Consider the following 16,206-nt stretch of genomic DNA (forward strand, 5'->3'; position numbering starts at 1 on the left):
CCATTTTACCCCTTTATTTCCTTTAATAATTACTAAATAACCTTCATCATATATATCCAATAATCATTGAACTATTTCATTCTTCTACTTTAGTCATCAAATTCTGAAACTTTTCAATTTAGTCACTAACCCGATATTGTGGATGTTACAAAACATTTTTCAAAACTCTTTTAATTGATATTTTCAAAACTTTAAAAATAAAAGAGAAAGAAAAACATTTTTCAAACAAGACAATCTCTCTAGGGTGGATCTTGGTAAATGACATATGGATCTCAGACACAAAGCTCATGCTTAGAACTAATGCTAAAGCAAGAAATGAGGAACAATGGGGGCATCTTTGAAGATTCAACATCAAATATTGGGGCATTTCTGGAGATTCATTATCGAATATTGGGGCATCTTTGGGGATTCAACATCCTGATGCGAATTATCAGATCTTTTGAAGGCATTTCCTCCACATGCAGGAACAAGCAGACAAAGAATGAGGCTCCATCTAAGAGATAAAACAAGAACTAATTCATTTTGCATACATCTTAGACATACTTAAGAGCATCATATTTATCATTTTTTGCATACATAATTTTTACAGCTTTAGAGTCAAGTTTCAACTTCAAGGTGAAAGATACTTGATTCAAAAGAGTTTTTTTTTTTAAAAAAATTGATGTTGGTTACTTAACTCAGTGGCGAGGAGCTACACCTCAACCCACTTGACCTATGGAAAGGTCTAGAGTCAATTAAGAGCGGATCCAATTTAGCTTAACTCAACGGCGAGTGACTAGTTTCTAGTTAAAGTTTTCAAGCTAGATTTCAATGTTACTTGAAGAACATCTCACATAACTTTCTCGTGAAGGGGAGTCATCCAAATATCATCTCACTTGGTTCAGAACCGCGAAGGGGAACCACCTGAAGAACATCTCACATGACTTTCCCATGAAGGGGAGTCATCCAAAGATCATCTCACTTGGTTCAGACCTGTGAAGGGGAACCACCTCTCACATGACTTTCCTGTGAAGGGGAGTCATCCAAAGATCGTCTCACTTGGCTTAGACCCACTAAGGTGAGTCATCCTTCACTTAAAAGAACTGTTCGTAACATAACTCAAGGCGAGAAGGGCTATTTGTCAACAAGAATTTCAAGTTCGATTTCATTCAACTCGAAGATATATCAACTGTATGGTAGTATCGAGGAACTACCTTCCGGTTGAATTTTAAACCGAGGTCTTTAAGTCAAGAAGAAGACTTGGGTTGGCTATGATTTAGCAACAAAGAATTATATCTCAGTCAAATTTACAGTATAGCTCAAGGCGAGAAGGGCTATTTGTCAATTAAAATTTTTGAGTTCGATTCCATTTAGCTTGATGACATATCAAACACATGGTAGCATCGAAGAACTACTTTTCGGAAGAATTTTCAAGCCGAAGTCTTTAAACCGAGAAGACGACCAAGGTTGACTACGATTAGGAAATATTTTTCAAAATTCCTTTTGATGTGTTTCAAAATTTTGAAAATTCAAAGGAAGAACAACATTTTCAAACAAGGAAAGTTCTCTGGAAGTATCTGAAAGTCAATGAATATCTCTACGAAGCTCAAGATTGAAGTTGGGGCAAGAGAAGCCAAATTTTTGGGGCAAAAATTTGATGGGGCAAGGAAAAAAATTATCTCAGGTTGAGGTTTACAATAGTACACCCTAGTGAAAATGAAGACAAACTGAGACAAGGATAGAATGAAGAGTGCTCATGCAACCATTCCCCTCACAGATCAACATATACATCAACATTTTGTACATCGGATTTAAGCATGTTGAAGAATCCAAGATTAATAATAAGAAATTCAAGATTCCATAATCAAGAGTCATCAAGACTGACAACCAAAGATTGAGATTTCTCTTCAAATCCTAAAATTACATATTTCGCATATACATTTTAGGCACACATAAGAGCATTGCATCCATAGCATCACATATGTGTATAATTTTGTAGATTCATGCTAGAGTCAATTTTAACTTCGCAGCGAAGGATATTGGACTCGAAGTGACACAATTTACTCAAGATTGGATTTCAACTTCACAACGAATGATATCCAACTCAAAGCTAATTTGGTGAAGCAATACTTGGATCTCAACTTCACAATGAATGATATCCAACTCAAAGCCGATTTGGTGAAACAATACTTGAATTTCAACTTCACAACGAAGGATATCTAACTCAAAGCTGATTTGATGAAGCACAAGATTGGATTTCAACTTCACAACGAAGGATATCCAACTCAAAGCCAATTTGGTGAAGTAATACAACTCTAGATTGGATTTCAACTTCACAACGAAGGATATCCAACTCAAATCTCAACTTCACAACGAATGAGCCACCCACGATTTCAACTTCACGAAGAATGATATTGTGCCCAATGGATCGACTTAGTGTCACAACAAACATTGTCATCCACTGACCAGATCTCCTCATCATGTATGAGCCGTGTCAACCTTAGATAACCAGCCGTCCTCATCATATAGGAACCATGTTATCATCCCTAATGAAGGCCTGACGTCCTCATCACGTAGGAACCGTGTCATCCCTCGACCAGATCTCCTCATCACGTAGGAGCCATGTCATCATTTAGATAACTAGCCATCCTCTTCACGTAGGAACAATGTTATCATCCTTATATGACCCAAACTCTTCATCACGTATGAGCAGTGTCATCGTCCAAATCAAACACTATCAAGTCTAAAAAAAATGTCCAGAGAAAAACTGGTTGCCTTTTTCGTCTTTGCCCTATTCTTATTAACACAAGAATGTGCAAAGAGGGGCAGCTGTAGACACCCGTTTTTGTTTGGGTTTAAAAAAATATTAATTATTATTATTATTATTATTATTATTATTATTATTATTATTACCTACCCTACCCACTATCCACCACTACCCACTATCATCCAACCTACCCTACCCATTATCCACCATTATCCACTATCATCCAACCTTCCACTACCCATCACAAAAAAAACCCATTTCGGGAAAGAGAAACAAAAATAGTGTGGAGGCAGCAGATCGGGGGAGGGCGATGTTGGGTCTCATCCTAGACTTGGCAATGGCGTTCGAATGTGTCAAATGCCACACGGTCAGCTGAGATTCATGCAATAGGGGAGGTTTTCATCAAAGCTCACCTCTCCCACTCCCTGGAAACCAACACTAATCTCTCTCTCGTCCTCCAACGCGACCACATCTTTTCCGTCGATTTTGATTCACTTGAAATAGCCGAAAGACTCAAACACCCACTCGACGAATCGGATAAAGAGACAGACGCTGGAATAATGGGTTCTTGCAATGGTTTGCTGGCTTTGCTCAGCGGAGATGAAAAAAAATAGAATTTTGGAATCATTCGATAAGAAAATTCCAGATGCTTCCCGCCGCCATCGATAACAATTAGTTCGAATCATCCAATGGTTTGGCAAAGATGATGTTAAATCTTTCAGTACTGGAGTTAAAGTTTACAACTTGAATACCAATTCTTGGAGAAGGATTGAGGACTTTCTCCTTTTTATCTAAGATACAGAGAATCATATGGAGTTTATGCTAACAATGCTCTGCATTGAATGGTTTCTGAAGGGCCTGATTGCGATAGCGAGAGCTTTATTATCGCTTTCGATCTCGAGATCGAACAACATCGTGTGGTGGAGTTACCAGATGGCTTGGATATTAGCTTTGATATGAAAGTGAAATCAATGAGAGGTTGTCTTTGTTTGATTGCAGACTATTGGGAACTTAAGTTTGTTGATATATGGATAATGAATGAGTATGAGGTGAAAGAATCTTGGACCAAGTTATTATCGGCGAAGCATTCCAAGTATTTTACTGGTTTCGAATTCGTGTTAACGATTGCCTTTTCGAAGGATAGTGACAAAGTGCTATTGAACTTTGACCAATAGTAATTTGTCTGGTACGACCAAAAGCAGAAAAGAGAGAAGAAAGGGAGAAATAACAAAGCAAAAGGGTATCCATGTTTTAATAGCCTGATTTATTTAGTTTTGGGTAGCCCATATGACAAAGGACTTTGGGTAAACTCTCCCTATGGTCCTTCAACTATTATGGGTAAATTTCTCCATAGCCAGTCAAATACTGTGGTTAAATTCTTCTTCTGGTCCCCCTATCTTTGATGCACCATGTAACATAATCAATTTCTTTGTAATTTAATTTTGATGTTTAACTTTGATTATTGTCAATCTAACCCCTATTTTATTTTCATTTATGATTTGATTTAATATTTTTTATTTAATTATTATTCTATTTTCACTAACATTTTTTGTCTTTTCGTAGGTTTCTTTTTTTATTTCGTTTATTTTACTACTTTTAATTTTTTTTATTTTTTTCCATTTGATTTATTTAATATTTATTTATTATTTTTTATCTAACATTTTTTACTTTTTGGGGGATTTTTTAATCAATCAAAGGTAATTAATATGAATCGATTTTTTTAAATTTTAATTTAGATTTCAATTTTTTGCAATTAAGACAATCGACAAATTAATTGGTATCGAAAGGGTAGTACAAAGGTGATAATATTTCCTTGACTGTAACCGAATCCCGAACCCGACACATTTATGGTAAAACGCAGATCAGGTAAGATGGTGTCCAATCAACCTAAATATTATTTTTAAATGATCGATGGCGGCTCTATCATTTTATTCAAGTTGAAGCCCAATTCCGGGCCCACCCGAAAGACGGCCGTGATAGGTACTTCTTTAAATTCGAGGACAAATGTTTCTTAAGGGGGAGAATCGAAATGCCCCAAATATCGAATTAGGGACTTTATTGAAAAGATTTAAAATGTGAGAATCTATTTGATAAATTGATAAAAGATGAGAAATGATTTAGATGAGTGGTTTAGACTAAAGTGTAACAAAGGATAAGAAAAAAAGGCATTTTAGTCTTTTATAGGAGAATGAATTTTAAATTCATTTTCTTTAGTGTATATTAAAGAAAAGAAAAGGGGAAAGTAAGGGATTCAAAAAGCTATCTTTCTTTCATTCTGCTTCATGTGGAAAAAAAAAGCCCTCATCCATAGCTAAATGTGAGTTTTCAAATTACTAGTTTATTTCTTCGTTTTTGGTTGGGTTTTGAAGCATTGAGAATACTAGAAGCTTAAGGAAGGATTAAAGGTGATCAAAAATAAGATATGGATGAGATAATAGAGATTAAAGAAAATGAGTTTTTGAGTGATATGTTAAAATATGAGTGTTTATGGATGTTTACTAGTAGATTTGACTTATCAAAGAGGTAAATGAGAGTTTAGAAGCATTGGATAGGATTAAGAACACATTAGGAAAAGTGGTGTGATTATTAGAATTGAATTTTATTGGAAGATGTTAGATGTTTTAAGGAAAAAAATGAAGGCAAATTAGTTTGGATAATTAAAGAAGAGTTTAATAGGATTATAGGGTATAAGCAAACCAAAAATTAACCTCATTTGGGTGATAATAAAATTGAAAAATAGAAATTCTGGGCATGAATATCAGTACTGATAGAATAATATCGATACTATAGGCTTAAAATCAGTAAAATTTGCTGGGTAGTATCAATACCGATTCAAATGGTATCGGTACCAAGAGAGGAGTATAGATACTATAAGGATGGTATCGATACCATGGATCACAGAATGCAAAAATGGTATCGGTACCGAAATGGAGTATCGGTACCATAGTATAGTAGTATCGATACCATGGTAGGGGTATTGATACTATGGAGCCAGAAATATTAAAAATAGGCTGATATTGTTATAGAAGTTAACGATATGTCCTTTTGAGTATTATTTAAGTATAATGGTTAGGAAATATACTAACATTGGGTATGGTACATGTTTTAATGGATGCTTGAGTAGATCGAAACCAAGCTCCTAAGACAAGCAAAACTAAGGGAAAAGGCAAATTACTGGAGTAATTAGCCTTACGTTTTGGATACATAGCAAGGAAAGTCAGGTGAGTGCATTTATTCTGTTCATTAAGAATTATAAATAAATTTTGTTAAAAACATATATTGCAATGGTATATCAGTACTAAGTGTACTACATGCACTATGTGTGCAAAACTACAAAATTCGTCATGAGTTGATGAATAACCGTACAAGCACTATGTGTGCAAAACCACAAAATTCATCATGAGTTGCTGAATAACCGTACATGAACTATGTGTGCAAAACCACATAATTCATCATGAGTTGATGAATAACCGTACAGGCATTATGTGTGCAAAACCACAGAATTCATCATGAGTTAATGAATAACTGTACAGACACTGTGTGTGTAAAACAACGAAATTCATCACGAGTCCGTACAGGCACTATGTGTGCAAAACCACGGAATTCATAATGGGTTGATGAATAACCGTACAGACACTATGTGTGCAAATCCATGGAATTCATCATGAGTTGATGAATAATCGTACATGCACTATGTGTGCAACCCACATAATTCATCATGAGTTGATGAATTACCGTCTAGGCACTACTTGTGCATTCTAATAATTGAACATGAATAAAAAGTGAGTAAATTACCATATTAGCACTAATGGTGCAAAGTTATAAGGTTTATAATAAATTGTAAAGAGTTGCTCGATATTATAATTGTTACCTTACATTTATGTTTATAAGTTGCTTATGATTAAGTATGCCTCACTAAGTAATACTTAATGTGTGTTTATTTCATGCGTAGGTTGAATACTAGCTGAGTAAGGTGATCATCGGACATCAAGTCAGAATCGCCTCATCAGTAATAGTATGACATACCTGTCTACTTTTGATATATTTTAGTTTGCATGTAATAGGTTTAGTAAAAACGCTCTGAAAAGCTTTTGAATTAAACTACTGTAAAACGGTGAAATGTTGAACATCTTTTTTTGTTTGTCTATTTAAGTTTAATGCATGTTTTAATTATAAGTAAATTATAATGGTTTATAAAATAAAATAAAATTGTACGGATTTTCAGAGGGGAAACTATTTTAAAAGTGACGTGACATCTGTAGCTCGTATACATAAAGGTATACGAGAGATGGGTGTTACATTAAGGAGGTTTAAACTCATTTCTGGGCATATCTTTGTGGGTCTTACAATTGGAGCCAGAAGTAACTTGGGTTGTGATGATCCAAGATGATGTGGGATGAATGATGAGTGAGTTTTCTTCCTTTAACTCTTCAATCTCCATGTGGGCGTGTACTTACTAATAAAGGTTGGAATGCAGTTTGGAGTTTATCTTTGAGTAGTTTGGCCCGTTCTCTTATGATTGGGCTTAGTGGTTGGGTGAGCCCATTTTCCTTAGCTTTTGTGTGTGTGGTGTATGTATCAACCTTTTCTAAGTTCATCATCTCAAATTTAGTGGACAAGAAACTTTTAGTTTTGTTAATGGATTCAATGTTAGTACTAAATAACATGTCATCAACATACAGACTTATGATGACACAATCAGTCATAAACATCTTCGAATACAACATGCATCCTCTCCATTTACAATAAAGTCAAAACTCATAATTGTTTTATAAAATTTCTCATACTACTGGTTTAGAGCTTGTTAAAGTCCATAAAGTGACTTTTTAAGTCTACACATTTTTTCTTCCGAGGTGTAACAAAACATGATAATTGCTCCATATAGGTCTCTTTGTATGGATCTCCATTTAAAAATACAGTCTTTACATCCATCTGATGTACGTGCAACTTATAAATGGACGCTATCGCAAACAAGGCATAGATCGTTGAGATTTTCGTGATAGGACAGTATGTGTTGAAGAAGTCTATACCAACCTTTCGAGTAAACCCTTTGACTACTAACCTTGCCTTATATCTTTGGATTGACCCATCCGATCTAAGTTTCTTTCTAAAAACTCACATAGAGTTGTTTGGTCTAAACCCTCTAGGAAAATCTAAGGTTGCTTAATAAGTTGAACACATTGAACTCAACTCAAGTTGACTCGACTCAAACTTGAACTCGACTCGAGACCTTAACGAGCTGAATCGAATAAAGTACAACTCGACTCGAAAAGTCCGCAAATAACTCATTAATTTTTTATAACTTTTTAGTAGTTATCTTAAAAAATTATTTTATTAAAAAATAGTTTATTTCTGAGGCTATTTCAGGCTAATGCAATCTATATGTTTCCTTAAAAATAACGTAAAGAAAATAATTTTCAAATGTCAAAACTCAATTGAATTCTACGGTACAACCCCTTATAATTTATTATAAGGTTACTATAAGATATGACCTAAAATATTATGAATCATCATAATATTTTTTGTTGCGTGTAATTTAAAATATTTTTTTTTTATTTTTTTCAATTACACATATTTTAGATTACAATCGATAATGATATCATTTTTATAATATTTTAAATTACAACTAAAAATATTAAAAAATATAATCTATTAAGTTATGCACAACCTAAAATATGATATTATTTATAATATTCTAGATGGTGTTTTATAGAATTCCAAAACTCAAACTAGTAGAGGGAATAAAACACAACTCTACCGCGTATTTAAGTGAAGACCTTAAAAACATGCGATCATATATTTGCACCATTTTCTTTTTCCGGCAAGTATATATTTGCGCCATTTACTCTATCAGATTTCTCTACATATTCATATCCTCGAGCTTCTTCAATCCATGTGGGTGGCGTTTAACTTCTAGCTTTCTAGGCAAAACTTGTGCAACGATTCGGTCGCTTTTACATGATACTTCGATCGAAACCCAAAGGCTTTCACTGGTTCTCTTCTACGTTTCGGGTTCAGCAGCAGCCTCCTCTAGTCCGAGCTTGTCGATATGGAGGCGGAAGAAGGAAATGGCCAAAGAGGGATTGATTGCGGCGAAGGAGCTTAAGCGCCTCCAGTCTAACCCGGTCCGACTGGACCGCTTCATATTCTCTCACGTCTCTCGCTTGCTCAAGTCTGACCTTGTATCCGTCCTCGCTGAGTTGCAAAGGCAATATCAGGTTTTCCTATCCATGAAGGTACTCTTTCTGTTCGTAGAAATGTCGCAAAGAGATGTACTAAATAAGAAGGCACTCAACTTGAACGTATCGCATATTAGACTCGCATTAAACTAAATTTAACTACTTTTCTAAAATAATGGGATGTACTTAGCCCTATGAGGCTTAGTGCGTCACTGAAGGTAAGAGACAACATATTGGCTACTCGCTTCTCCTTGGCTACCCAGAGATAGAGAACACATCACTATGCACATCTGAATGAATTGCTTAAAAATCTGAATTTTCCAATATCCATTGCAACATTAACTTATGTCATAGTTTTACCCCTTGCATCTGTGCCATCTAAATGGATGTTACAGCAATGGCGGAACTTGGTTAAAAAGTTTGGGTCCATTTTACCTTAATTTTGATTGATTTAATTTATCTTTTTTTAACGGTGTTTAACTAAAAATTTTAATAACTTTGAGAGTGAGAACTTTTTCTTGAAGGACTTAATGAAAACTTCTAAATGTCATGAAAGGGGATTTAACTAAAAATCCAATTTTTTTGAATCTAAATGTTAAATTTTCAAATTTATAGGGGTCAAATTATTTTTAGAAGAATTTTGAAGGATCAAATTCTATTTTTTCAAAAAGTTGGGGGCCATGGCGGCCTGTAGTCCTCACTACGGTTGATAACTATTTTCAGCTTGATTTTTATTTTTTTGGGATGATAATGTGTCGCAATCCAATGTATCATATCATAAAAAAATGAAAAAAATTAAGTTTGAAAAATTATTAAATTTAATGATTAGACATTGATTTATTTTTTTATTTAATTTAAAATTTAACCGAGTCAACCCGAAGTAAAAAAAATGTTGGGCATGGCACAATTGGGCCGGGGAGGACCATCAACCACAATGCAGAACAAGGCAAAAATAAACGACAGCGTTGAGCCGAGAATAAATGTGTATACAAAGTGACGCCGGGTAGGGCCTGGCCGGATATTGGAATGAGGCACGCAATTTCATAGCAATCACTCAAAATGGTTAGTTATGATTAAGTATGCCATTATGTAGATTACTTGCAAATTTAATATTTATCCTACATTAGCATGCATATTGGTAACATTTAACATTTATCCTACTTTAGTAAAGCCCCAGCCTCTACTTAGCTTGCAAATATAATAGATACCAAATTAATATAATAACAACTAATTTATTAACTTTCCTAAAAAAATCTATTTCAATGAGCCAATGAAGCTTTAATAGTTGCATTCATGTTATGTAAATCAAACATTATTTTAGAAAAATATTTAGATAATTTTTTTAGATTTAATATTCAATAAAGATCAAAATGATGGATTAATGAAATTTTAGAATATAAAAATTTAATTACATATATTTTTTTAAAAAAAATTATTAACTTTTTCCCCAAAAATTTAATAGTTCTAACGCAATTATGCCAATAAATTAATATTAAATCATAAAAACACGGTGTCCAATTATATACAATGGAGTAAAGAAAAAACTAGTCGAGAAAAGGAAATGAGTTAATTCGCAAGAAAGCTTGTTCACTCGACTACTATGCGTCAACGAATGTCGTATTATAAACACCCTTCTTTCTCTCTTTCAGTTGCGGGTCTCAGCAAACAAATCTCATATTATCTGCCATTTCTAAGAAATCCCATTATATTTTCTTTTTTCAATTCGAAGTTAGTTTCTTGGTTTATTCCATAAAAAAGATTTAATCGTAGATTTGCCGACATGACTTCATGTTACCGCCGTATAACGATTGGACCCACCGCCATGAACATTCCGGTTCAACCGCTGAAGTCAAGACATCCGGTCGAGATTCCACTCTTCCCTCGTTGTTCGTACAATAATATCCAATTCTCATTTGGAATCTCTCTGCGACCGAGAAATTTTCGGAGAGTTCAGGCGGTGCGGCCAGAGGGAAGATCGGAGGGCGGAGATAACGCGGAGAAGGTGAGACCGGGACCAGGGCGTTGTTTTTACTCGGTGGAAGATCGAACAGTGGAGGTTGAAAAGGGAGAGAAGAACCGGACGGTGGAGGTGGTGTTAGCAGCGGCGATGACGGTGGTGTTTGGGGTAGGGAATCGGGTACTCTATAAGCTGGCGTTGGTTCCTCTCAAGCGCTACCCATTTTTCTTGGCTCAACTCGCCACATTCGGGTAACAAAATTAACTGCCATTATTATTGGGTTTTTTTCCTGGTTTCTTGCTTTTATTTAATTATAAAATGAAAAGAAAACATTATTTATTGCTTTTATTGTTTCCACGTCATTAATTCTGTTTTACCTGGTGCGTTAATATAATAGTGGTTTAAAACTTTAAATTATACAATCTAGAATGTTTTGATTAGTGGCCATCAATGGTGACTTAGAAGGCTTTATAAGTAAAGCACTGTGAGCCTGCTTTTTAAACCTACTTAAATTGATTTAGAGAATGTTCTTTTCTAAGCTCTGTGATGAATTTAGCATTAGAATATGAAAGAATATGGGTAAAGCTAGAGCACAGAATGGGGTTGCATGATTTAGCCTGCTTTTGCATAGGGAAAAATTAAAAAAGTACTTTTACTGATTTTAGCAGGCCTTCTAAACTTGAAAATCTATAATCACGTGTAAATAATATATATATATATATATATTTCATAAGATGACATGTAATTTATTAAAGAATATCAACTTAGAAAAGCAAAATACTGAAAAAGAAATGATAAAGGTCATATTGATCTTTACAACTGGTGAGTGGTGGGTTAAAATGGAAAAAAAAATCCTTGGACAAAACCCAAAAGGAAGGTATGTTAATTAGTCATATATAAAAGAGAGGAGGGCATTAAAAGATGGCTTTTACATTAAAAAAAGGGATGTTCTGATATGTAATCATTACCCGGATTTATTACACTTATGGTTCCCTGGTGGCTCAAGGTACCTTTGCCTTTACGTTAGACACTGCCCCCCATCTCGAATAGCTTGCGTATTTGCTTTCGGTTTGTGGTCTTGGATAAACCTTTCCCCTTTTGGCATTTTTTATATCGGCGTCTATTTTGGTTTTGAGCGAATCTAGTGGTGTGTATACTATATGCTTAATATCTGAATTCAAATACCTTTTAATTTTTTTATCAAAAACTTTTCAAATATCGTCTATTTATAAATATAAGATTTAGCTCTGTTAATTCATGCATCCATGCATTCTTAACAACTTACATCAACCAGGATTTAGATTCAGAATCCCAGTATCTTCAGCCTTCCTCAAGCCGTAATGGCATTTCTTTTGTACTAAAAAGAGTTCATTGGCAATTATAGTATTTTTTTTATTTATCTTCTGAGTTGTAGTTCTAAGTATCTTTTGAAAAGATGATGTCGCTATTTGCACTAATATTTTAGTATCAAAGTTCAAATATTGTCTTGGATACTGTCTATGTTAAATCTGTGTAAACGTGTCTTATGTTATTTATTTATTTGGTAACGACGTGTCTATTTTATTGAAACACAGTCACACGCGCGCACACACACACATCTATATATATTTTTGATTAAACACACACACATATATATAGTTCTCTGATTTGAGTACATGTTCTTAGTCTATTTTAAATGATATGTATTGATCAGTTATGTTAACGTTTACAAAAGCATGCGTATACCATCTGTTGAGCCTGATTTGGTTGGCTCTACCTTTAATTTTTCTGTTCTGTTAAGACCTCTCTTATTTTACTCAAAATGGACGCTAAATGAATATTGAAGCTGCTGAAATTTTTTTTATAATCAATTGATTCCATTAACTCAAAGAGTTGTATTTGTTTGCTGGAAATCTATTCCCTGCTAATGCCTTTCTCACTCTTGATCTGTTGTTTTACAGGTATGTAGTTGTATATTTTTCTGTAATGCATCTTCGGTATCATGCTGGTATTGTCACAGATGAGATGCTTTCCATGCCAAAAGCTCCATTTCTTGGTGTTGGCCTTTTGGAGGCTCTTGCTACTGTGACTGGAATGGCAGCCGGAGGTTAGCTTATGCTTATATTTCTTCCTTTATTGTCTACTTCACACGCTAATATTAGGAGAACAAATTTGCATGGTGATTTTGTAATTTGTTTTGTCAGTATAAAACCACTCGGTGTGAAACTAGTTCTCTTTATTATTTTCTTCTTAATTGAAGTTTAAATAAACATGAATTTTTTGGGAGTAAATAGGATTTAATTTAACTTTTTTTTTGGTACAGTTCAATTCTAATATACATGTTTCTTTGTCTTTGTTCAGCTATTCTATCTGGGGCATCAATTACAATTTTTTCTCAGGTAAGGAACATTTACTGCTTATATTTAACTTCAAATGGAACTCCCATTCGCACTAATGCCTGTATTGGGCCACAAATGTTGCTTTCAAGTATGAATTGCTAAAGGAAAAAGATTCTTGGTCTGAAGGCCGATTCTACATCTATGCCTTAATGACTGAGGACGATATGGTAAACCAGAAGCTATTTTTGAGTGAATAATAGCTAAAATAATCTTTTAAAACAACCAAGTAGATTTATACATGAAGTGAAGTAGAACAATTCTGAGAGATGATAAACCAAATGCATTTTGGGAGAAATGATAACTGAAAGATCTTAAAAAGATCCTAGTGGATTTGGACATGTAGAGAGGCTGAACAATGTTGTTAAAAAAAGGGCACTAAAAGCTATAAAAATGTCCAAAGTTATTGGTCAAACGTGTAAAAGTCGAAGTAAGAAGAAATTTACATCCGAGTGATTCTGTCAAGCTTGATAGAGTTTGTAAAACTAAAAATTCTTATGCGTAAGCACTGAATAGTTACTTTGGTCTATGACTTCTGCAGACATTTCTTGTGTGGCAAATACTCTTGTCCATTATTTTTCTTGGGAGGAGATATAGAGTAAATCATTTACTTGGATGCTTTCTTGTAGCTGTTGGTGTAATCATAACTGTAGCAAGGTAACTTGAAACTGTTTCGACTTCTAATCTTCCATCGACACATCTATTCAATTTGCTGGTGTAGTTTCTAAATGTTTCTTTTGGAACTGTCAATACTTAAAAATTTGCAGTTTTCAGTGAGGTTAATTGCTGTAAGTCTCGTAAGAACTAGCGTCCGTTGAAAATTATATTTATTGCCTGCATTTTCTGCAGTGGATCCAGCACTGGTCATTCATTGAAGGAAGCTGGCATATTTTGGAGTTTAATGATGATAATTTCCTTTTTGTTGCAAGCAGCTGGTACTGTGCTAAAGGTTATTTTCTTTTTCGTCAAAGTCTAAGAAGCTGTTTATATTTCTCAGTTATATTGTAATTCAATACTTTAACCAGCGATATTTTAACCATTTGTAGGAAGTAATCTTTTTGGATGGCGCTGAGCGATTAAAAGTATGATGTTTACTGTTGGAAAGCTCTTTGCATCCTGTTGGTCAAATCCCAAACGTGAAAGATTATTATTTTCTTGAATTTGTTGCAGGGTGGTTCAGTAGATCTATTTGTTGTCAACTCATTCGGGTCTGCATTTCAAGCAAGTATCGAGTGCTGAGCTTTTTAGTGGCTCTTTTTTCTAGTATGATTATTGATTAGATGTTAATGTTCATTGTACCATGCTATTGCAGGCCTTATTCATTGGCATACTTTTACCCTTTTTTCCAAAACTTTGTGGCATTCCATTTAGTCAGCTAGCAAACTATCTTAAAGATGGGGCAGCTTGTTTCTTGAACATTGCTGGTACCTTATCAAGCGGTAAGGCATACTTATTATCTTTCTATCCATTGCAAAAGGCAACAATTATTTCAAGTGGATTTGTATCTTGGATAGAACAAATTAACTCGGTTAATTTGAAATTCTGCTCGCCACAGGATGTGATGGTGCGCCACTACTGCCTTTGCTGTTCGTTATCGTCAACATCGGTTTCAACATATCATTGCTACATCTACTCAAGATATCTTCCGCAGTAGTCTCCTCACTGGCATCTACTTTCTCAGGTATGTTATTGCTTTTCTGTCATCCTTTCATATACCATCAGTTTCTTAGTTGCAAGCAAGCAACTGCGCTCAACTTACCGTTTATATCTCCAAGTCCAATCGATCGATGATATTCTGTTGTTGCAGTACCCATTGCAGTCTATATCTTCACATTGCCGCTGCCATATCTAGGGGTAGCATCACCGCTTCCAACTGGTTTCGTTGCAGGAGCAATCATCCTAGTTATCGGGTTGCTCATCTATGCTTGGTCACCATCCAGTTCTTCCAGTGCCTTGCCATCACCACCTCCCAACTAGAATGTGAGAAAGCCATTGTTGTATCATTTGTATGGCAAGTGATGGGGTAAGAGAGAGAGGAGAGAGAACATCGATTCTAGTTGTTTGAGAAATATAGGAAATCCAAGTGTATTGATTTTAACACAATGCTCATATAGTTCATTAGAAAAACATAATACAATACTAATTTTCCCTCAGCACATCGAGGTTCATGCTGGTGCTGACATGATGTGTAATTTCTTTTTTGAAGATAACACCTGTGATTTTTCATTTCAAAACCGTCCCCCCCCCCCCTCAATTTGAGATGGTCGGCAGCCGTGGCCGACTGCCTCTAAAACGCCAAGTCAATTCTCATACTGTAAATCAAAATTCCATGTCAAGGCAAATCTATAGATAGTTCGTAAACGCATGCGAATCACACAATTCAAACAACAAATGCCATAGTATTTAGCTGCTATTAGGCCCTTAATTGGAATACTTCATATAAAACCCTAAACTCCCAAATCAAAGAAGATGACCCCCATATTATTTAGAAGTTCACTTATCTTTAGTAGAAACGCCGTATTTCTCTTGCATCATGGCGATTTCTTCTTCCTTCTTCTTCTGATCGAACTTCTTGCTCATCTTGGCCTGCTGATAATACAAGACGATCAAATACCTATTGGCCACGTTGAAACCCGAGAGATGATCCACTGCCGTTTTGGCATCGTATATGTCTTCATATACGACGAATGCGGTGCCGCGCGTTTCTTTGCTGGTCCCGATGCGGATCTGGCGGATAGCTCCGTATTTGCCGAAGATATCATACATCTCCTCGCTCGTTATGTTGAATGGCAGGTTCCGAACGTAGAGCACCCGGTTGACTTCCGGCGGCAGCCGAGTGTTCGCCTTGCGGAGACTAATTGATGCCATTCGGGCAGAAGAGAAACGCCAAAGCTGAGGCTGTATGAAATTGAGAGGATTGGGAAAGCGGAGAGGAGTATTATAAGCGGG

General features: G+C 35.2%; 3 protein-coding genes across 3 annotated transcripts in view; 2 read left to right on the plus strand and 1 right to left on the minus strand.

Moving 5' to 3' along the window:
- Window positions 1–8,499: 8,499 nt before the first annotated feature.
- LOC120139949 (protein THYLAKOID ASSEMBLY 8-like, chloroplastic) lies at window positions 8,500–9,102 on the plus strand. Its single transcript, XM_039155040.1, has one exon. The coding sequence runs from the start codon at window positions 8,533–8,535 to the stop codon at window positions 9,076–9,078; it is 546 nt and encodes a 181-aa protein (XP_039010971.1). The 5' UTR covers window positions 8,500–8,532; the 3' UTR covers window positions 9,079–9,102.
- Window positions 9,103–10,586: 1,484 nt separating this feature from the next.
- Window positions 10,587–15,350, plus strand: LOC120143560 (protein CLT3, chloroplastic-like). Its single transcript, XM_039157868.1, has 10 exons — window positions 10,587–11,133; window positions 12,823–12,968; window positions 13,223–13,260; window positions 13,799–13,914; window positions 14,107–14,206; window positions 14,304–14,339; window positions 14,428–14,478; window positions 14,570–14,696; window positions 14,813–14,938; window positions 15,065–15,350. Exons 1-10 carry the CDS (start codon window positions 10,706–10,708, stop codon window positions 15,232–15,234), a joined length of 1,338 nt encoding a protein of 445 aa, XP_039013799.1. The 5' UTR covers window positions 10,587–10,705; the 3' UTR covers window positions 15,235–15,350.
- The window catches only part of LOC120143567 (splicing factor 3B subunit 6-like protein), a 1,626-nt gene continuing 22 nt past the window's right edge, over window positions 14,603–16,206 (minus strand). The window contains exon 1 of the mRNA XM_039157879.1: window positions 14,603–16,206. This exon is cut by the window's right edge and continues 22 nt beyond it. Coding sequence (XP_039013810.1) covers window positions 15,751–16,125 — 375 coding nt within the window. The 5' untranslated portion in view covers window positions 16,126–16,206 and the 3' untranslated portion in view covers window positions 14,603–15,750.

Source organism: Hibiscus syriacus, unplaced genomic scaffold (genome assembly GCF_006381635.1).
Source record: "Hibiscus syriacus cultivar Baekdansim isolate YM2019G1 unplaced genomic scaffold, ASM638163v2 tig00002237_pilon, whole genome shotgun sequence".
Classification (NCBI taxonomy): Eukaryota; Viridiplantae; Streptophyta; class Magnoliopsida; order Malvales; family Malvaceae; genus Hibiscus; species Hibiscus syriacus.